We start from the raw sequence: 21,596 nt of genomic DNA, 5'->3' as shown, positions 1-21,596 counted from the left end.
CGACTGGCTTCACTTGGTTTTTATGTGTTTCTTAACTAATAACATAACCCCTCCCCTCTTCCTATCCTGTCTATCCTTTCTGTAGACGTTGTACTCCCCAAATTGCAGTTCTGCATCCCTTATATCTGTGTGACACCACGTCTCTGATATCCCAACAATATCTGCCTTTGATGTTTTGAGCAATACCTCAAATTCATCAAATTTATTTACTAAACTCCTAGCATTGGTGTACACGCAAGTATACCTGCACCTGTTTCTATTCTTAGCTACCCTAACACAACCCATGTGTTTACTTGTACCGCAATGGCTCCCAGCAGTCTCTGAAATACCATGCATCTTGTTTTTCAGGCTTCTGCTCATTCTAATAGAAGCAGTGCAATGTATTTAACCCCATGGGTTCACATCTGGTGAGTATGGGCTTGGTATGCCAAGGTCCTGAGCTGGGCAATGGTGAGGCCACACCTAGAGTACTGTGTACACGTCTGGAGGCCTCATATTAGGAAGGATGCAGAGTTGCTGGAACGAGTATAAAGGGCAACAAGATTGGTGAGGGGAACAAAGGGATGCTCTTACCAAGAAAGGCTTAAGTTCTGCAAATCGCAGAGCCTGGAGAGTAGGCACCTGCAAGGTGATTGACTGAGCTGTATAAGGCCTTGAATGGCTTGAGCAAGCTGAATGCTAGTGGGATTCTTCCTCTTGCTCAGATTAAGAACCTGAGGGAGCACAGATTCAAATTTAGGAAAGACAATTGTAGAATAGATGTGCAGAAATTTTCCTTTAGCCAGCGGATATTAGGAAGGATGCAGAGTTGCTAGAATGAGTACAAAGAAGGGCAACAAGATTGGTGAGGGGAACAAAGGCGTGCTCTTACCAAGGAAGAGCTTAAATTCTGCAAATTGCAGAGCCTGGAGAGTAGGCACCTCCAAGATGATCTGACTGAGATGTATAAGGCCTTGAATGGCTTGAGCAAGCCGAATGCTAATGGGATTCTTTCTCTTTCTCAGATTAAGAACCTGAGGGAGCATAGATGCAGAGATATTCAGGAAAGACAGTTGTAGAATAGATGTGCAGAAATTTGCCTTTAGCCAGCGGGTAGCTGATTGGTGAAACAGACTTCCAGCTTTTGTTGTGAAAGTTGATAGCCTAAATAAATTTAAGGCTGAGCTGGACAAGCATTTGGAATATGAATGGAGGGGGGAAATGGGAAAGTTCTTTTTTTTTGGCTGATGCTGCATAAGCTTGCTTTCTTGCATCGTATGCTTCTACTAATGCTAAGGCCTCAGCCTTCCTTGCCCTATATGGCTAGTAATAATATGCTTATTATTATATATTCACAATGTTTTTACTAAAAGGTTATGATATATTAAGCACCACTAAATTAGGAGGTATTTAAACATTACTTACAAATGGCTTGTAAAGTTGGGCAAGCACAACATAGGTACCAGGTTGATCGCACTCGCACACAGTTACCTCTGCAGATGAACTCTTTATGGTGCAGCCTTTATCTGACCAACCTCCTTCTGTTCTGTTCCTATTACATAAACAGATGCTCTTAGTAATAAATTTCCTTAAAATAAACAAAAAAACGCTGTAGTGATACACTGGGCTCACTTTTCCAAACTTTCAGTTTCATGATAGAAAGCAATAAATAGCCCAATCTTTTGCATTTTGAGTTGGTTTCAAATAAAATTCATGCTTATCTGCTATATCCATTTGTTACATAACATACCAAAAATTTCTTCCATCAACTACAGTTTGTCTTTTCAAAGGAAAATGGTAAAAGGCATGAATGAAATAAAGAAGTGGGATGTGAAGCATATTTTCCAAGTTTATTTATTAAAAAATTTTTTCAAAGTACTAATACCATAATTAATTCCTGGGAGCTTAAAATTGTTTTGCAATAATTATTCAGCTATTACCATGTGCAAATAAGGCAATAATATCAGACAGGTTCCAAAACTTATGACTACATATTTTGAGATCAAGGCTATAGAATGTGGTTGCGTATTTACAAAGCTCTTCATAGCTAGTTCGTTTTTGACTGGGTTTTTATTTTAATATACTAAACACTGTAGTTAATACATAGTTTGAATTTCCATAATCACGTATGTTAGTTTATTTTGTTTGTTTGTTTGTTATTTGGGCTTTAGGAGCATTAGCAACTAATGCCATATTGCTCTGGGGATATGGGGGTGGTCATTCCCTGACCTTTCCGCATCCTCCGTATTTGGTGGTCACGGGCTCGAACCCCGGTCTAATCAAGAAGCATGTGCTGCGCACTGCTGCTCTTGCCCACCTGTCTATGGAGGTGCCATTTATTTTGTGTTTAGATAAGTATTTGGAAAGCTACAGCTTAATATTCAGATAGCCTTTGCTATTGATATTTTGGTGGGAACTTTGTAACTTTCGTTGGGTAGCTTAAATTTAACTTCTCTAGTGGTTAAAGTTTAATTTCTGCAATATTTTGTTAATGTAAATTCTGTACTACATTATTATTATTATTAATAGTCATATGGTGCAAAGAAGCCTGAGGCTTATGCTGCACCAGAAAAAAAATTCCCAAGTTACTCTGAGAGAGAGAGAGAGAGAGAGAGAGAGAGAACTAGAAGGGAATCACCAAGAAAGAGAAGAATGGTAATAACCAGCTCAGGACCCTGGGTGTGCCAAGCCCATACTCACCAGATATGTGCCCCCCGGGGTTAAATTGTAAATTTAAATTTTGTAATCTTTCTAAAGTTCAAATTTTACTGAACTAATGGTTACTAAAGATCCACTTACAATATAAAGCCCAAGAACATCAGTATTCTAATGGAAATGCCTGCAGGAATTTCCATTGTGAATTGCAACTTCATCATTTGTATAGCTTGTGATATATATTTTAAGGTTTATCTAGAAGACAGACCTAGCTCAATGACGATTCTTTTCTTTGTACCCGATGTAACGAGTGTGCTGATCTCAAATTAGAACTTGGTTCATTACAAGAAGAATTTCAGTCACTGAAGAAATTTCCATTGTGAGTTGCAACTTCATCATTTGTATAGCTTGTGACATATATTCTAAGGTTTATCTAGAAGACAGACCTAGCTCAATGACGATTCTTTTCTTTGCACCTGATGTAAGGAGTGTGCTGATCGCAAATTAGAACTTGGTGCATTACAAGAAGAATTTCAGTCACTGAAGAAATGATTGCTTGCCCTAGAAATAAATGTAACTGGGAGCTCATCAGGCACTCAAGTATCTCGTGACCTGCCAAGTGATGCACCCCCGATTCGGGTACCAGAAAAGAATAGTCAAATGCAGACTGCTCTGGTCGAAGGTGATCTAGTTTTACTGGAAGACTGTTGTCAGGGAAATAGGTAACATTATTTGTAATAAAAATAGGTGGTCCAGAACCAGTGAATGTTTGCCAGGAGCAACAATTGATTTTACCAACAGATCGCCATATTTTAATGGACGTAAAGAGAGCATTATTTATGTGAGGACTAATGATATTAAACGTACACCACCCGACCATCTGTTGGATCAATATAGGACTATGCTGAAAAAATGCTGCAAGTTAGGTCAGGATGTGTATGTGTCTGCATTTCTGCCCAGACACATTTGGGGGGGAGAGAGAATTATATGCTGAAAGCCTGATTAACTCAAGACTTGAGGGAATCTTCAAGGCTCTGGGATGGGGATATTTTTATCAGTGTAGCCTACATTTGCAGGTAGAAGGAATCTGTTTTGTAGAGATGGTATTCATTTGAACCAAGGTGGTGCAAGGATTTTGGTATGTAATTTGTGCAATTTGTCATTGAGGATACCCTAAGGGTTCAGGGAAACTGTTAGTTAGGGGTGAGAAGGATAATTTGGATACACATTTATTCAGATGGTATGGGTCAAAATATTGCTTTCATTTGCCTCAAGAATTCTTGTTTGTTGCTACATCAGCCGATGTTGATAACATGTTCTGAGGGTAGCGACTTTCCAAATGAGGGAGAAGATAAAGCTTGGGATACAAACCTAAATAGCTTCAAGGGTAGTAAAATATAGAATACTTAGTCTTAACTGTGTCTACAGTAATGTCAGGAGTGTTGTCAATAAAAGGACTGAATTTGAGCTCCTGGTTAGGAAAACATGCTGATATAATAGGGCTAACAGAAATGTGGTGCCACCCGGAAATTGGAGATAACAAGTTACACTATGGCATGTATAATGTATTTAGGAAAGATAGAAGGGGTGGAAGGGTTATGCTTCTTATCAAAAGCAGCCTGAGCATGAAAAGAGATTTTGCTGAGTCTGAAGTTATGTCTGCTAGCACAGAATCTGTGTAGTGCGAGTAGTTGAAAGCGAAGGTATAACAATAGTGGGAGTAATTTACAGAAGACCGTGAAGAATGTAACGAGAGATTTACGTGCAGATGGAATGGCCAATTTAGCGTGAATATCTTATTATGGGTCACTTTAATCTGCTTTAGATTGATTGGAATAAGTGGGAGGCTAACTTGCCATGGGGAAAATTTATTTTTAAACAAACTAGATTATTATTGGTACCAGCATGTTAAAGAAAGTGCTACGGGTGAGAATATTTTTGAACTCATCATTACTAAAGAATCAGATGACATCACAGGGCTTAAAGTACAGGAACCACTATGCGCCTCCTCGAACCGGGGTTCGAGCCCATCACCACCAAATACGGAGGATGCGGAAAGGGGTCAGGGAATGACCACTGCATATCCCGGAGCAATAGGCCTTAGTTGCTAATGCTCCTAAAAACCAAATAACAAAAAAACAAAACAGGAACCACTGTCAGGAAGTGATCATGCAATAATCAGTTGGAAGATGAAGAAAGATTTTGCAATAGTTAAAGGTAAAGGCAAGGGTTTTAATTTCAGAAGAGGGGACACTTTGACAGTTTGTGGAGCTATATGGCATCTGTGGATTGGGTGGATTACCAAGAGAGGGCGAATATATTTGAATTATGGAATACTTTTAAAGCAAAAATCACAGAAATCATTAATGCATACATACCTTAAGAAAATATTGCAGGAAGAGAATATTGAATTGGATGACAGTAGAGGTGACCAGTCAAACAGAGCAAAAAAAGACATGGGATAGCTACAGAGCGATGAAAACTACGGAAGCCTACAACAGGTAAAAGTTGATCTGAAATAGTACCACAAATAAGGTTAAGGAAGCCAAGGCTGTATATGAGAAAGCACTGGCTAAGCAAGCAAAGAATGAGGGCAAGGGATTTTTCATATATGAAAAATCCATTGGACCCTTGTGCATTGGATGTGGGAAAGTCTTAGATAACCAAGCTGCTGTTGCGAATGAATCGAATAGGAACTTTGCATCGGTCTTTAGTGATGAAAGATCCTTCATACTGAGAAAAGGCTGTGTGAGTGAAGCTGAGCCATATGATATTAGTGATTTCGTAATTACAGATTATTGTTTGTTAGAAAACCTTTTGAGCATAAAGGCAAGTAAGGCTTCTGGAATTATAGTCATATATCCAGCAGTTTTGAGGGAGACCACCATATATCCGGCGTTTTGAGGGAGCGTATTGGACCACTGAGGTTAATTATGAGGGCATCTTCAGACTCAGAAGAGATTCATTTGGATTGGAGAAGTGTCAATGTATCACCAATACATAAATGCAGTTCTGAGAGTGAAGTTGGTACCTACAGACCAGTTAGCCTGACTTCAGTGATAAGAAAAATCTTACAAGTAAGGATTAAGAGTGCAATCCAGGAACATTTAGATAAATATGGCATTCTGAAGGACACACAGTATGACTTTGTTAAGGGAAAATCATGTTTAACTAACTTAGTATGCTATTTTGACACAGTTACTCATGAGCTGGATTTAGGGAACAATTTTGACATAGTTTATTTGGATTTTAGCAAAGAATTGGATTCATTCCCTCACGGGAGATTACTGTATAATCTTGAACAGGTTGAGACTACTGGTAAGATTCTAAGATGATTGCTGGGCAGCTGCAGGTTTTGATTAATGGATATTCTTCAGATTGGTGTAACATCAGCAGTAGGGTCCCTCGAGGATCAGTTCTTGGACCACTGTTGTTCCTCATTTTCATAAATGACATCTACAAAGGGATAAAAGGCATGATGACAAAATTTGGTAGAGTCATTAATGATCAGTGCCCCTTCAAAATGACTTGAACAGACTTCAAAGATGGTCAGAGAAGTGGCAGCTATGTTTTAATGTAGCTAAATGCAAAATCTTACACTTGGGGAATAGCAACCCCCAAATAAACTGTACACTTGGTAGGGTTGAATTAAAAACAGTGAAGGGGGAGGAAAGGGATCTGGAAGTTACAATATGAGCAGATATGAAGTTTTCTGAACATACTGTAACTCCCAGATCCCTTTCCTCCTCCTCCACTGCTTTTAGTTCAATGATTTATCGAATCTTATCCTGTATAGATAGGGAGATCATAATCCCACTGTATAAGGCTTGTTGTTTGTTATTTGGTTTTTAGGAGCATTAGCAACTAAGGCCATATTGCTCCGGGGATATGCGGTGGTCATTCCCTGACCTTTCCGCATCCTCTGTATTTGGTGGTCACGGGCTCGAACCTCGGTCTAATCAAGAAGCGTGTGCTACACACTGTTGCTCCTGCCCACCTGGCTACGGAGGTGCCACTGTATAAGGCAATTGTAAGCCAACATTTAGAATACTGTGTTCAAGTATGGAGACTTCATCTGAAAAAAAAAAGGGGCATTAACCTTCTTGAAAGGGTTCAAAGATGTGCAACTCGAATGGTGAGATCAGCAGGACGACTGTATGAGGAAAGACTCCGATTGTGTGGGCTACAAAGCTTGGCAACCAGGCATCTTAATATATTATGATGTACTCTAAGTTCTTCAGATAATGCTAAACCATCAATATCAGATTCATTACGATCAATGTCACTTAACTTAATATGTAAATGATTTAATAAATCACCATCTGACCATTTTTTGTAAATTCAGAAATATTATAAAACATTTTAAATATTTCTACATGTTCTTTCATATCTGTAAACCTTTCAGTTGAAATGAGAAAATTTTTGTGTCCATCATTTGAAAGAAAAAAATAATTTTGAAATTTTGTTGCAGATCCTGAATATCAAAGTTTGCAGATGATACAAAGTTGGCAGAGTTGCTAATGATAGCAATGACAGTATGCTACTGCAACAGGATCTAGAAAAGTTTGGCATATGGGCTGAGATGTGGCAATTGAAGTTTAACATTGACAAATACAAAGTACTTCATACAGGTAGAAGTAACCCCAGAGAAATGTACCAACTGTGTGGTACGGTGTTCTGCCATCAATGAAAAACAGCTGGGATAATTGTGCAGTCAGACATGAAGTTTTCTGAGCAGTGCAGACAGGCTGCCATAGCAGCTCATGGGGTTTTGTCAGTGATATGCAGTTTGCTAGTAGGGAGAAGGAGCCGACTGTTACTTTGTATAAGGCAATGGTCAGGCCATGCCTTGAGTATTGCTACAGGTCTGGAGAATGAGTACAGAGAAAGCAACAAGATTTATGAGGAGAATGAAGGGGTTCTCTTACTAAGAAAGGCTTAAATTCTGCAAGTTGCAGTGTCTGGAGACTAGGCACCTGCAAAGTGACCTGATTGAAGTGTATAAGGCCTTGAATGGGTTGGCCAGGCTCAGTTCTGATGGGATTCTTCCTCTTGCTAAGATTACAAACCTGAAGGAGCATAAATTCATATTGAGGAAGGACAGTTGTAGAATGGATGCTCGGAAATTTGCCTTTAGCCAGTGGGTAGTATTCATGGAACAAACTTCCATCTGTCGTGCAAGCCGATGGCTCAAATCAATAACATAACAATGTCTTAATTTATCATTACTCACCTCATCTCAAGAGGTGAGTAATGATAAATTCTCATAATATAATAATGATAAACTCATAATATAATAAATTCTCATGATAAATTAAGCCATTGCTATATTACTGATTTGAGTAATTAATACGACACTTTAAGGTTTACTATAAATTTTTCATTGGAAGTTGATATCTTAAATAAATTCAAGGAAGAACTGGACAAAGTTTAGAGCAAATGGTTGTGTGAAATGGAATTTTTTTTTTTTTTTGCCTGATGCTATATAAGCTTGCTTTCTTGCATCATATGCCTCTACTAATGCAAATGCTTCATCTCTACTTTCACAACTGAAATTAAGTTTTTTCAATCTTTTTCCTTATACCGCTTACTTCTGGAAATGAAGCTTCTTCATTGCCAATGATAGCAGCCATATTATTAGCCAAAGAGAAATTTTTGGACTGCTTTCTTTAAAATATTCCGTGATATTTTGTCGACATTCAAGATCTTCATGTATATCGGAATCCTTTTTCTTTTTTTCGGAGCATTTTACCTACTGGACCCTCGAAATGTAAGGAAGGTTGGATCTTGCCACAATGTTCATCATAACCTCAAAAGTCATCAATCATACTGCATGATGGAAGAGATGGGGAAGGGTTGACCGGAACTTAGCTCTGGAGACTAAACATGGGTTCCACCACTTCAAGCCTCCAATAAGCAAAGTGGTGGTATTTCACCAATTGATGAGAGTCATCTACCACCTAGTACTGCCTGGTAACACAGAGGGGCAGCATTCCTCCATGTGGTGTGGGTGCCACACCACAACCACTGCTTACGTTGGTTCACACCTGGGTGGTCATCCACCGTGTGCTTGTGCATGAAGGTTATACCCAGGATTACTAACAGTCCCACCATCGTGAAGGTGCAAGCAGAGGATTTGGCTATCACAGACCATCCAAGTTGGATACATTTTACAAGTACCGCGAGTTGCAGGATGGTAAACCCTTTAATTCTTAATTCGTGCTTGTAGAACTAATTGCCTCAATTTCCTGAAGGCTAGAAGTGCAAACAATGCATTCCCAGTTGTCTCTCATAATCCATTCATTATATGAAAATTTTCTTTGATCTACGGAAACTATTTTAAATTTAATTAACAAGGGGAATTCAAAAAATATTGCTAAATAGAAAATTTCGCTATAAAGAAGTTTGTTAAACAGAGGTTCAACTTGTATGCCAAAAAGTTTTTTGGTGCCCTCCTGAACTGCTGCCTGTAAGCGGCACTTACCTCGCCTACCCACTTGCGACAGCCCTGGCAGAACTTATGGTGCAACTGAGAAGTCGAATTTTTAAAGGCATGGAAAAGCACCTATTATAAGAAATAATTGTAGAGATTAAATATTCACAGGCACTGGTTACAGGATTTATTACAGAGCAAATAGCAATATTTTTGGCAGTTTATTTTTTTCTTCTATCTGCTTGACAACCTCTGAAGTTAGACTTCAGGAAATTCTTTTGCAGGCATTAATGGCAGTCACAGACAAGAAGGAAATGGAATTGTCAGCAAACCTTTGATTGCAGAGCTCTTTGGATGAGTACTGGAGCACAGTAAAGCATGTAAAAGAAAGACATACTAAAATATTTAAAACACTGCTAATACAAGTATTTTAACCTTTTTGTGGTTAGCGAGAGCTGTCACAAATAAGAAGGTTGTGGGTTCGAGCCATACCCTGCCACAAAAAAAAAAAAAAACATGGCCCATTGATCCCTACTGTTACTTCAATAATATCTCAATATGCAGTCAAGATGAATTTTAAAATTCATAAAATTCTCTGTAAAATGTCAGAGAATAAATGGAAAATTTTTTTTTTTTTTTGCCATAAATTGTTCATTTATGAAATTTGCTCTTTATTGCTTTTGTTCATAGAGTAATATATAGGTATTTTTGCATTTAGAAAACACAATACTCACACAATTTCAAGGAATTTTTTAAGTGTTGTGTTTTATTCATGCAATGTTTCTCCACTGGGAAAGGTAGAGGTTACATCCCAAAACATATTTGCCCTACTTTTTTGAAGAGACCTAATTTAAAGTCTTTAGTGAGGACTGCATGATAAAATAACAAAAATCAACTTCAGTCTTCCCTCCATTTACAGTATTTTACCTGCCATTTTATGATAGTAATTTCATAATACGTTAGATTTAATTAATGAGTACATTAAATATTGTTACAACAGAACTATTAATCGTGATTTTGAAATTACTTTATCTGAAAGTAAATTTTTATTGCACGAGTTTTAATAAACACAATTCATGAAAACACTTTGAGAGAATGCAGCTCTCAAGCCTTCCAAGATGTCATGTGCTGCTCTCAGGATAACTAAGCTTGGTCACTCCTGCACTGGATTAACAGTGTCACTGAGACCCTTACACTTGTAATATTGTATGGAATGAAATGAAATTCTCTGGTCCACAAATTTGAATTGGCTGATTGCATAATTACTCAACTCATGGGCATTAATGACCCACGATATTTAAAAATCAAAGTCAATAAATATATTATAGTGTTCATTTCATTTAGGTACAAAAAGATTATTACAATTGTGAAAGGGTCTTCAAAAATTACAATGTCCTAGGCTTCACTCCACCTGTGTCCACATGCAATCAGTGAGATCAAAAATTGATCTGTTTTTTTGTTTTTTTTTGTTGTAACTGAAGGTAGTCATAACTGTTAAATAAACAAATCTAGGTTGACCACTTGTGTAGTAGCCCCAACTGCTACTAAAATACCTTTATTTCTCTATTAATGATGTATTCATAGAAAGGTTTTTGATAACTTGGGCATAATTTCTTTAAAAGTAGTTATCTAAGGAGGCTTCTAGACAATTCAAAGACTTAGCCTTCTATCTGAATAACATTGATCTCAACCTTAATCCTCAACAGGGTTGTTCAAATGGCTTCATTATGAAGGCAGACATTGGTATCACCCTAAATGGGCATCCCATTCAGAGGGTGAGACAACACAAGGATCTAGGTATCGTATGATATAGGATGACAAACTCACATTTTCTTCTCACAGATGCAAAAAAGAAAACCCTTTGGAGCATTGTGGCACACTAGACAAGAACTAACTGGGGAACTAACAAGAACTAATGGCGGGAGTAGAGATACAGTTGTAACCTACTATGTTACAACTGGATCTCTACTCCCACCATTAATCTTAGGATCTGTGGAATACTGGATTCTGATGTTGCTGAACAGCTTACCTTGGAAAGCAGTTTACCAGCTCTAGATGTATTCTCCATGTTAACCTGAATTGGATCTCCTGGCAACTAACCATAATCAAAATGAACATATCCATTCTGTCAAAGCCCTTCACAAAAAGGACAAAATCCAAAGTCTAACTGAGATTGTTTTCCACCACCTCCAATTCCAGTCACCATAATCAAGCCTCTTTATAGCCATCCAGGAACAGGAGGAAGAATCTTGATAGAATGTCCCTTCTAACAGTGTTGGAACGTTCCTCACCTTTGATAAAGACTGAACAATATGGCAAAGAAAAGGCTCACCAGTCTGAGTTAATGTATCAAATGTATACATTCCTTCCATGTTTCCTACACTCTTACCACATTGACAAGAAAAGTGCTACCTTCTAAGTAAAGATGTGCCTTTATTTAATAATAATTAATGTTATTAACTTAGTGCATGTTTGTGTATACTTAATATTTACATTTATTGTTGTATATTATTTATTTTTAGCTAAACATTCTGTATAACTAGGATAATTTAAGTAATATAAACTTCTTAGTCTTCTGGTAAAAAAGAAATCCCCAGAGTGTAGACCATTTCTGGGACAAGATGTATTTAATTTAATCATATTTATTTAATCTATAAAAAATTTAAAAAATCATCATAGACTGTATAGTGAATGTAACATTTCTACCTAAGCATGATGAGAGGAATTAACTCAGATGGTATGGGCTAGTGTCTACTTAGCACTCTTTTGCTCATCACTGATTTAGTTGGCTTCTGGAGTTCATGTTTTGATCCAACTAATTGGGTAAGTGGTTTTCTCCAAAGCTCCCAAATCCATTATCAGGCTTCAAAATTCCATTCAGAAGAGGGCAATTAAATTAATTAATGACTCATCTCTAACAATCTCTCTACTATGTCTCATAGACGTTCAGTTTCTGCTGCATGCCTTTTCTATAGATTCTTTCATTAGCATGCATGCATTTCATTAGATACAAGAAAGCAAGCTTATACAGCATCAGCTAAAAAAAAAAAAAAAAAAAAAAAAACCTTCCTCATTTCACCCATCCACTTGTGCTCCATATGTTTGTCTAGTTCTGCCTTGAAACTATTTAAGCTATCAACTTTTACAATGACAGATGGAAGTTTGTTCCAGCAATCAACCACCTGCTGGCTAAAGGCAAACTTTCACACACCTATCCTACAACTGTCTTTCCTCCATTTGAATTTATGTCCTCTCAGACAATTATTCTAAGCAAGAGGAAGAATTCCATCAGAATTGAGCCTGCTCAAACCCTTATACACACCTTAGTCAAACACCTCGCAGGTGCCTAGTCTCCAGACAGTGTAATTTACAAAACTTAAGCCTTTCTTCGTAAGAGCAATGCTTTGTTCCATTCACTAATCTTGCTGCCCTTCTCTGTACTCGTTCCAGCAGCTCTACATCCTTCTTACAATGAGGCCTCCAGATAGTATACACTCAAGGTGTATACTATCTGGAGGCCTTACTAGTGGCTTGGCCATTGCCTTATACAAGGGAATAATCATCTCCTTATCCCGGCTAGAAAAATTCCTCAATATCATTGAAAAGACACCATGAGCTACTCTTGCAGACCATCTACACTGTTCAGAAAACTTTGTATCTGAATGCACAATTACCCCAGGATGTTTTCATTCTCTACCACCCTCAGTGTAGTACCACGCAGTTGACATGTTACTCTGGGGTTCTGCTAACCATATGCAGTACTTTACATTTGTCAATGTTAAACTTCAGTTGCCACCTCTCAGCCCATCTGCTCAACTTTTCTAGATCCTGTTGCAGTAGAATATTGTCATTAGTGTCATTAACAACCCTGCCAACCTTCGTATTGTCTGCAAACTTAGATATTAAGCCCGATATATACCATCATCAATATAGAAAACAACAATGAACCCAACACCCTGGGGGACCCCACCAGTAACACCAGTCCATGAAGAGTAGTATCCACTGATCACCACTCTCTGGCCTCGTGAAATATTACTGAGACATGCTGCCATCTATCAATTCTGTTTACAAGTAATAATAGCTGTTTTTATATTACAGTAGTTTTGAAAATCTCAAGGGTGTGGCCATTGAAGGTTTTTTTTTAGCATGGTCTGTGCTTGCTAACAGGAGAGACTGCTTCTACAGGGATACACTTAAATAGAAAGGGTGCAAGAATATTTGCCGATGCTATCGAGGCAGTGTTAGGTGAGTCAGAAAACTGCTAATTTGGGGGGATTCATAGACTAAAAGATTAACAGTAGCTGCAGGCAGAGGTGAAAGTGATTCTTGCACTGCTTCTATTGTAATGAGCAGCAGCCCAGAGAGCAAGTTGCTGGGGACTTCAAGAGCTGCTAGGAGTCATTGTGGAACAAGTAAATACATGGGCTGTGTTAGAGTAACTAAGAGTAAGAACAGTGCATGTATACTTGCATGTACACTAATCCTAGAGGTATAGTAAATAAAATTTATGAATTTGAAGTGCTGACCAAGACATCAAAGGCAGATATTGTTGGAATATATCAGAGACATGGTGTCACACAGATATAACCAATGCAGAATTGGAATTTGTAGAGTAAAATGCATTCAGAAAGGACAGACAGAGTAGGAAGGGAGGAGGGGTTATGCTGTTAGTCAAGAAACACATAAAATCTAAGGAAGTGCATCCAGTTGACACGGGTGGCAATGCAATGTTGAGTCTGTTTGGTGTGACATAAACACTGGGAAAGCGAAGTACCCCATCAGCATTTGAGCAGGCTCAATGCTGATGGGATACTTCCGCTTGCTCAGATTAAGAACCTGAGGGCGCATAGATTCAAATTGAGGAAAGACAGTTGTAGAATAGATGTGTGGAAGTTTGCCTTTAGCCAGCAGGCAGTTGATTGCTGGAACAGACTTCCATCTGTTATTGTGGAAGTTGATAGCTTAAATAAATTTAAGGCCTGAACTAGACAAACATTTGGAGTGACTGGATGGGTGAAATGGAAAGGGTTTTTTTTTTTTTGGCTGATGCTGTATAAGCTTGCTTTCTGGAACTTATTTGCCTCAACTAATGTTAATCCTAATGCTTAAACAAGCTAAAATTAAAGACATTTTCTGCAATTTGGATCCAGAAGTTGAAGAAACAGAATAAAACATATATCAATTAGAATATATTACTGTGAACAAAAATAAATAATTAATGACTAATTTTTTTTTTACAATTTTTACAATGCTTTTACAGTTAAATTTTAAAAAATTTTTTTTACAAAATATTGATTTTATTTCCGACAGTAATAGTGTTCTAATTTGGCTATAAATTCAGAATAAGGAAAGAAATCATTTAACAGCATTTATGTACATTTATGTAATTTTTTAAAACTTTTAAATTCACTCTGGGTGGCATGCATACAATTGAGAAACCATGAAATGGTTAAGGGCTGGCTGAATCAGAACATTCTCATGGTGAGAGTTTGCTGTTGGTGCAAATTATCATTCAAGCCATTTCTAGTTCATCAAACTCCAACACAGTTTACTATTCTATCAGTGTAGTTTACTTTCACGAGCACTATTCTTATGAATTGGCTTCTATAATTTCTGCTCTCTCTTTCAAAGCAGTCCAAACATGTGCCGCAACCAGTCAACATCCTTTTACTGTCCAACTTCAAACTCACAGAACCAACTTTTCTTCTTCCTCATTTATTCATTCAACATACGTATGAAGAAAGATTGTTCCAGAAATCATATTTCCTGAAAATTACAATCTACAGAAATTCAAGTCTAATGTCAATAAGTATCGCCTTTCATCTTTTGAACCTTCTGCCCATGCATGGTACTAAATACTATAGGTTCTATAATACCTCTCATGTTTGGGGTTTTCATTAAAAAAAAAATTATGACATAAGTAACACAAAGTCTACTTGAGCAATCTTTGGATAATTAGCAACCAACTTGAACATACTGCTCCTGTGATATTAAATAACTGTTATTGTGGAAAAACAACCAAAGACAATGAAACGTCAGTGTATTGTAAGATTGATTTGAATGTATTGCTTGATGAAAAACCGTGAAATTCTCTGCTGGGACCACAAGTGTATAACATACTAATTTTGCCACTTAACATTAAATAAAACTAAGGTTAAAAAGATAAAAAATTTATTATCTACTTGGAATGAACAGCATTTTCATCCCATCTGCAACAATATCGCTTTTTAATCTGCAAAAAAGAAATAAAAAGAATTTTAATCTATAAAAGTAAAAAAAAAAGCAATTGCTAAATCTTTATTAGGAAAACCTATTGAACATCCTCTAAAATATTTATTAATTAAGTATAACAACCAATGCAACATTTTTTTTTTTTTTAACTGGCATAAAATTTGAAATTGCTACAGCTTCCATTAGCTCCTGACACAAAAAAAGTTAAAAATAACTTTAGCTTCCAAAACTAAAGACGAAGGCTAGGATAACTTTTATCTCAGTTATGATTCACTACTACTAGGGGCAGTGCCAAGTTTCTAGCTTCAGAAATAAAATTTAATAACACAAATTTGGTAGAATTATTTCATTTCTGTGCGGGATCTATAACTAAAGTTCTGAAATTTATAAGCATTTAGTCATTTTTCAACAAAAGAATTCAATGAATTTGCATCCTTTTTTTATCAATCTCTCCTTTCAACTTTTAAAGAGCTGTATAATCACTTATATAATGCACAAAGAATCAGGGTTTTAAATCCAACCGAAATTATCATTTGGAAACTAACCCCTATTTCTCTTTATTATTATTATTATTTATTTATTTTTGAGTTCAGTGGCACTGGAAAAATTGCTATATAAAAATTTTTATTAAAAATGACAAGTGACAACTCCCAAATCAGAATTATATTAATGGCTATGTGAGAGATTTTTGAGTCACAATTTCCTCTTACCTTTCAGAAAAATGCCAAGTCTATTATAAGACATTGCACTTAAGTATTCGGCAAAATAAGGACAAAACCAATTTTAATAACAAAGACTATCAACTGGTGCAATACTATCACTTTGATTATTGGAGGCTTGAAGTGGTGAAGCCATGTTTCCCTACTCTAGAGCAAAGATCTGGCAAACCCCCCCCCAAATTTCTTCCCTCATGCAATATGATTAGTGGACATCATGGCAAGATTCAACCTTCCTTACATTGAAGGTACACTTCTAAAACAGTGTTTGCAGGCTGGCTGCTAGGTAGTCTATGGGACCAAACCTACTGTAACTCTCTAGGAGGCTTCCAGATCAGCTAGTGTATAATCTCGCTGCCTCTACTCTCCCAGATAGTGACTGGAGAGAGTCTGAATAGTGTGTATGTGGGAGGGCATTGTCAAGGTCACGTTATGTCAAGGAGCTAGGCATATTCTTACCATGCATAAACCACATCCAAAAATTTCGTTGCTTCATACAGCATGCCATCTCAACCTTTTCTTTCTTCTGAATACACCATGAATTGTCAAAATAATAGGACAAACTTCTCTGCAAAATGATCTAAACCTCCCAAACATTTCCTTGTTCATTTCACAAATATATGTGGTCTCAAGGTTCTAATCTCAATGATGTCCATTTCCAGTTACAGTCTGCTAAACCCCATGTACCTTTTCTGACTGAATCCCAGTTATTGGTTGATTCAACCACTACTCATCTTAGTTTTCCAAATTATTCGCTGTATGATTCCTTCTGTTTCAAAGGTGGTACTTGTGATGTCCATTCTGATATTCCCTGTCAGAGACAGTAATTTGGAATCTCCTCTTATAGACTTTCTCTGGCTTAAAATCTCTCTACCACATTCTCTAAAATTCATCTGTTGCCTCTATCATTCTCCCAACTCCACTAATCACTTTGAACTCTTTGACTTCCTCTCTTTGAAACTTGACTTTCTACAGTCCAACTTTCCTAACAGTGAGGTAATTTTCCTTGGTGATTTTAATATTTCCAACTCCAGCTGCCTTCCATTTTCTAGTCATACGGACCCAGCTGCTGAGGCTTTTGCAATTACTAATGACCTCACACAGATTGTTCATTTAAATACCAGAGTACCAGAGCATTCTAACCATGCAGCTAACACGCTTGATCTTTTTCTCACAAACAACCCTTCTAAGTACACGGTCATAGTGAGTGGTTCTCTGGGCACCTCAGATCACAACTTGTGATGGCCTCTTCTCCAATGGAGCCTTTCTCTCTTGGACATTCTGAACCTTGTGTTGTTTGCCATTACAAGAATGCAAAATGGGATGATCTGCGAGATTTCTTTTCTTCTTTTCCTTGGTCGGATTACTGTTTCAAATCTTCTGATGTCAATCTTTGCTCAGATCATGTCAGTGAAATTATTCTTGTTGGAATGGAATCCTTTATTCTACACTCCACTTTAAAATCTCGTCCTTTATCTAAACCTTGGTTTTCCAATAAATTTGCTAAGGCTGTTCAAGGGAAGAATGTTACATATCGTAACTGGCTTGTTTACAGATCTCCACATTCATTTTCTGCTTACATCAAAGTGCACAACAAATGTAAAGCAGTTATTAATCAGTTCAAACTAGATTTCAAACAGGCTAAGAGAAGAAAACTTGCTCCTTGTCCAAATGGTAGCTAACCATTCTGGTCTCTTGCCAAGATTATTAGCTGCAACTCTTGCCCATCTCTGTTCCCACCTCTGTTTAAACCAGATAGTTCTACTGCCAGTTCGACCAAAGATAAAGCTGACCTGCTAGCATCCTATTTTTTTTCCAACTCATGTATTGATGATCTTGGTAAAGGACCTCCCACTATGCCCAATTCACTCCATTCAATGGCTCCTGTTGTATTCTGTCAAAAGGTATTAGATGGATTTTAAACAATCTTGATTCTAAGAAAGCTCCAGGTCCTGATGGCATTTCTTCACTTCTTCTCAAAACCTCTGTGTTCTGTTCCCTGTTCTGTATCAACTTTTTTCACTTTCTTATTCCAAAGATATTTTTACTTCTGCTTGCAAATTTGTTCATATCTGGTCAGTTCCTAAAAAGGGTGACAAATGCTTTCCATCAATTATTGTCACTTCTACTCTTTTTAAAGTAATGGAGAAATCAATTAAACGCCAACTCTTAAACTACCTAGAAACTTTCCACCTGATCAACGATCACCAGTATGGATTCCATTAGTGTCAATCCACTGGTGATATTCTGGCTTATGTTACCCATTTATGGACAAATTCAATGGAAAAGTTAAGTGAAACAAAAGCAGTTGCTCTTGACATCTCAAAGGTTTTTGATTGTGTTTGTCATAAAGGTCTTCTAAATAAGCTTCTATCTTATGGTTTGCCAGCTGTTTTTTGTAATTGGATATCCAGTTTTTTCTCTGACTGCTCATTGCAGGGTGATGGTAGATCACTCTCTGTCTTCTAACTTCCCCGCTAATGCTGGTGTTCCTCAAGGTTCAATTCTTTCTCCCACTCTTTTCCTCTTGCGTATTAATGACCTTCTTCCATTGACCAGAAATCCTATCCATAGTTTTGCTGATGACAGCACATTGCATTCTACTTTCCAGTTTGAGAAACCGTGCCCTGTATAAACATCTTGAATATCCACTACCAATTCCTTAAATGATGATCTCCAGGTAATTTCCATGGGGCAAAGATAACTTAATTGATTTCAATCCTTCTAAAACTCAGTCCTGTCTCATCTCACAAAAAGCATTCTTCTGTTCTATGCTTATCTTCAATGACACTCCGATTTCTAGGAAAAATCATATATCTCTATTGAGGATTACCCTAACTTCTATTCTCTTTTGGCATAAGCACATCTCTATCTAAAAAACTGGGTTTTCTCTTTTACTCTCGGCATTACTTTTCTTCCAAACAAGTATTTGCTCTATACAAATCACAAATCTGCCCTATCATGGAATATTGTTCCTACATTTGGGGCAGAGCTGCCAAAACCTCTCTCATGCTTCTAGATTCCATTCAAAAGAGGGCAGGTAGGTTATTTAATGACTCATATTTTACAAAGTCTCTCCACTCTGTCTCACAGACATTCTGTTTCTGCTGCATGCTTTTTCTATAGATACTTCTTTTCTATAGAGACGTGTTCAAAGCCGCTAAGTGGATTTTTCTTATTTATTGATTTGAAATTATTGTTTTTCTAATACTTTTAATTTAAATTTAGTAGTATAGCATTATTTTGTGATTTTCTGATTAAATCTGGTGTATTTATTCTTTACTCGGCCTTGTAATTGCATAAACGTATCGGTAAGGGTATCAAATCCACGTGTTACAAGTTGCAACCCTGCTGAACGAGAAGTTTTCTAGCCATATTTAGCCGCTTTATTGAATATTTTTTACATCAACTTATTTTTTGTAAGTAGCTTATAGACGTAGTAAGGATCGTTAGTTTATTCTGAATTGAGACAGCGAGATTTGGAAGTTAATTAATATTTAAGTGTCTGTAGATTTACCGGTCGTAACTTGCCGCCTTTGTCATACGATACGTTATATACCAAACTAGATAGCGTTAGTATAGTATAGGTTATAATATTGTCAGTTGATCGGTAGAATCTATTAAACTTGTGGAACTTCGTTGTCAATTAAATTGTACTTTCAACTAAATACATATAACGACTTAGATTACAAAGGTAACATAATTAATTAATACATAACTGATATGGAAGTTATATAAAGGGAACTCGTAGATAATTAATACTTGACACTGAAAAATATATATACCGTTATAACTGTGTTGGGATACAAGTTTAGGGTTATAATTTTGAACTGAAATTGAAATTTTATTGAAATTAATAGAAATCATGACTCAGACCAGAGCAGCAAAGCAAAAGGCTCAAGCTAATGGAAGTTTGTTGTTGTTTGTTTTTTGGTTTTTAGGTGCATTAGCAACTAAGGCCATATTGCTCCGGAATATGCGGTGGTAATTCTCTGAACCTTTCCGCATCCTCCGTATTTGGTGGTGACGAGCTCGAACCCCGGTCTAATCAAGAAGCGTGTGCTATGCACTGCTGCTCCTTCCCACCTGGCTATGGAGGAGCCTCTAATGGAAGTACTGTGGCTCAGAGGAGAACTGAGGGGAGCAGTTGCCTTCTGAATCACAGCCTTTTAAAATGCACTGCTTGAATGATGTTTGGGGAGCATTCAGGTACGGGACATGATATTGCCATGAGGGATGTCTTTGTGTGTGCGCAATGCAAAGAGTATATCGAAATCAGGCAACAACTCAGCGTTATTATGGACCTATATGAGAGCAAGAAGGACTGGGTGGATTCCCTCTAAGGAACTAAATTGAGGGGCCCATCAAGCTCTCAGCTGCCCACATCAACACCAGAGCTTGCACTTGGTCATCACGCAACACAGTGGCAACCCCAAGGCAGAATGCGCTGTTCCCACAGGAACTAGTAGTTGTTGGTGACTCTATTGTCAGGGAAACGGGGAACATGCTTTGTAAAAAGGATAGGTGGAACAGGACCAGGGTATGTCTGCCAGGGGCAAAGGTTGATGACGTTGTAGAGCGGATATCATCTTTTAAGGGCATAGAAGGTGATATAGTTGTACACGTTGGCACTAATGATATCAAGAGTAAGAGACCGGCAGAATTACTTAACAAGTACAGGTCACTGTTGAAAAAAAGCTGTGAATTAGGGTTGAATTTGAAAGTGTCTGCAATTCTGCCCAGACACGATAGGAGGGAGTATATGATGAGAGCCTTGTCGATCAATTTGGCCCTGGAAAGATTGTGCAAGGCTGAAGGGGTAGAATTTTTTTCATCCTGGACTGTACTTGTTAACAGGAGAGACTGCTTCTACAAGGATGGGATACACTTAAATAGAAAGGATGCAAGAATATTTGCTGATGTTATCGAGGCAGTGTTAGGTGGGTCGGAAAACTGCTAGCTTGGGGGAAACAAAGACATAGATTAACAGTAGCCACTGGCAGAGGTGAAAGATTCTTGCACTGCTTCTATTGGAATTAGCAGAAGCCTGAAAAACAAGATGCACGATATTTCAGAGACTGCTGGGAGTCATTTCAGTACAAGTAAACACATGGGTTGTGTTAGGGTAGATAAGAATAGAAACAGGTGTATGTATACTTGCGTGTTCACGAATGCTAGGAGTTTAGTAAATAAATTTGATGAATTTGAGGTATTGCACAAAACATCAAAGGCAGATATTGTTGGGATATCAGAGACGTGGTGTCACACAGATATAAGGAATGCAGAACTGGAATTTGGAAAGTAAAATTTGTACAGAAAGGATAGACAGGATAGGAAGGGAGGAGGGGTTATGCTATTAGTTAAGAAACACAAAATCCAATGAAGTGAAGCCAGTCGACATCGCTGGACGGTGCAGTGTCGAGTCAGTTTGGTGTGACATAAGCATTGGGAGATCAAAATTCAGAGTAGGAGTGTACTATAGGCCTAATTACTCTGATGAGTATAATAAGAAACTGTACAGGGAAATAGAGTGGGCAAGTAAATCACAGAGTCTTATAATGGGGGATTTTAATTTCCCAGAT

General features: G+C 37.5%; 1 protein-coding gene across 1 annotated transcript in view; it reads right to left on the bottom strand.

Annotated features, from left to right (window-relative positions):
* Window positions 1-21,596, bottom strand: part of LOC150079130 (adhesion G protein-coupled receptor D1-like) — a 255,790-nt gene that overhangs the window by 98,320 nt on the left and 135,874 nt on the right. The window contains exons 15-16 of the mRNA XM_090382962.1: window positions 15,250-15,299; window positions 1,405-1,531 (exon numbers count right to left, since the gene is read on the bottom strand). Of these exons, the coding sequence (XP_090239088.1) occupies window positions 1,405-1,531; window positions 15,250-15,299 (177 nt within the window). The remainder of the gene's footprint in view (window positions 1-1,404; window positions 1,532-15,249; window positions 15,300-21,596) is intronic.

This window comes from Mastigoproctus giganteus, chromosome 10, assembly GCF_048544385.1.
Source record: "Mastigoproctus giganteus isolate SK-2022 chromosome 10, ASM4854438v1, whole genome shotgun sequence".
In the NCBI taxonomy this organism is placed as follows: domain Eukaryota; kingdom Metazoa; phylum Arthropoda; class Arachnida; order Uropygi; family Thelyphonidae; genus Mastigoproctus; species Mastigoproctus giganteus.
This window is presented reverse-complemented; position numbering and strand designations above follow the sequence as displayed.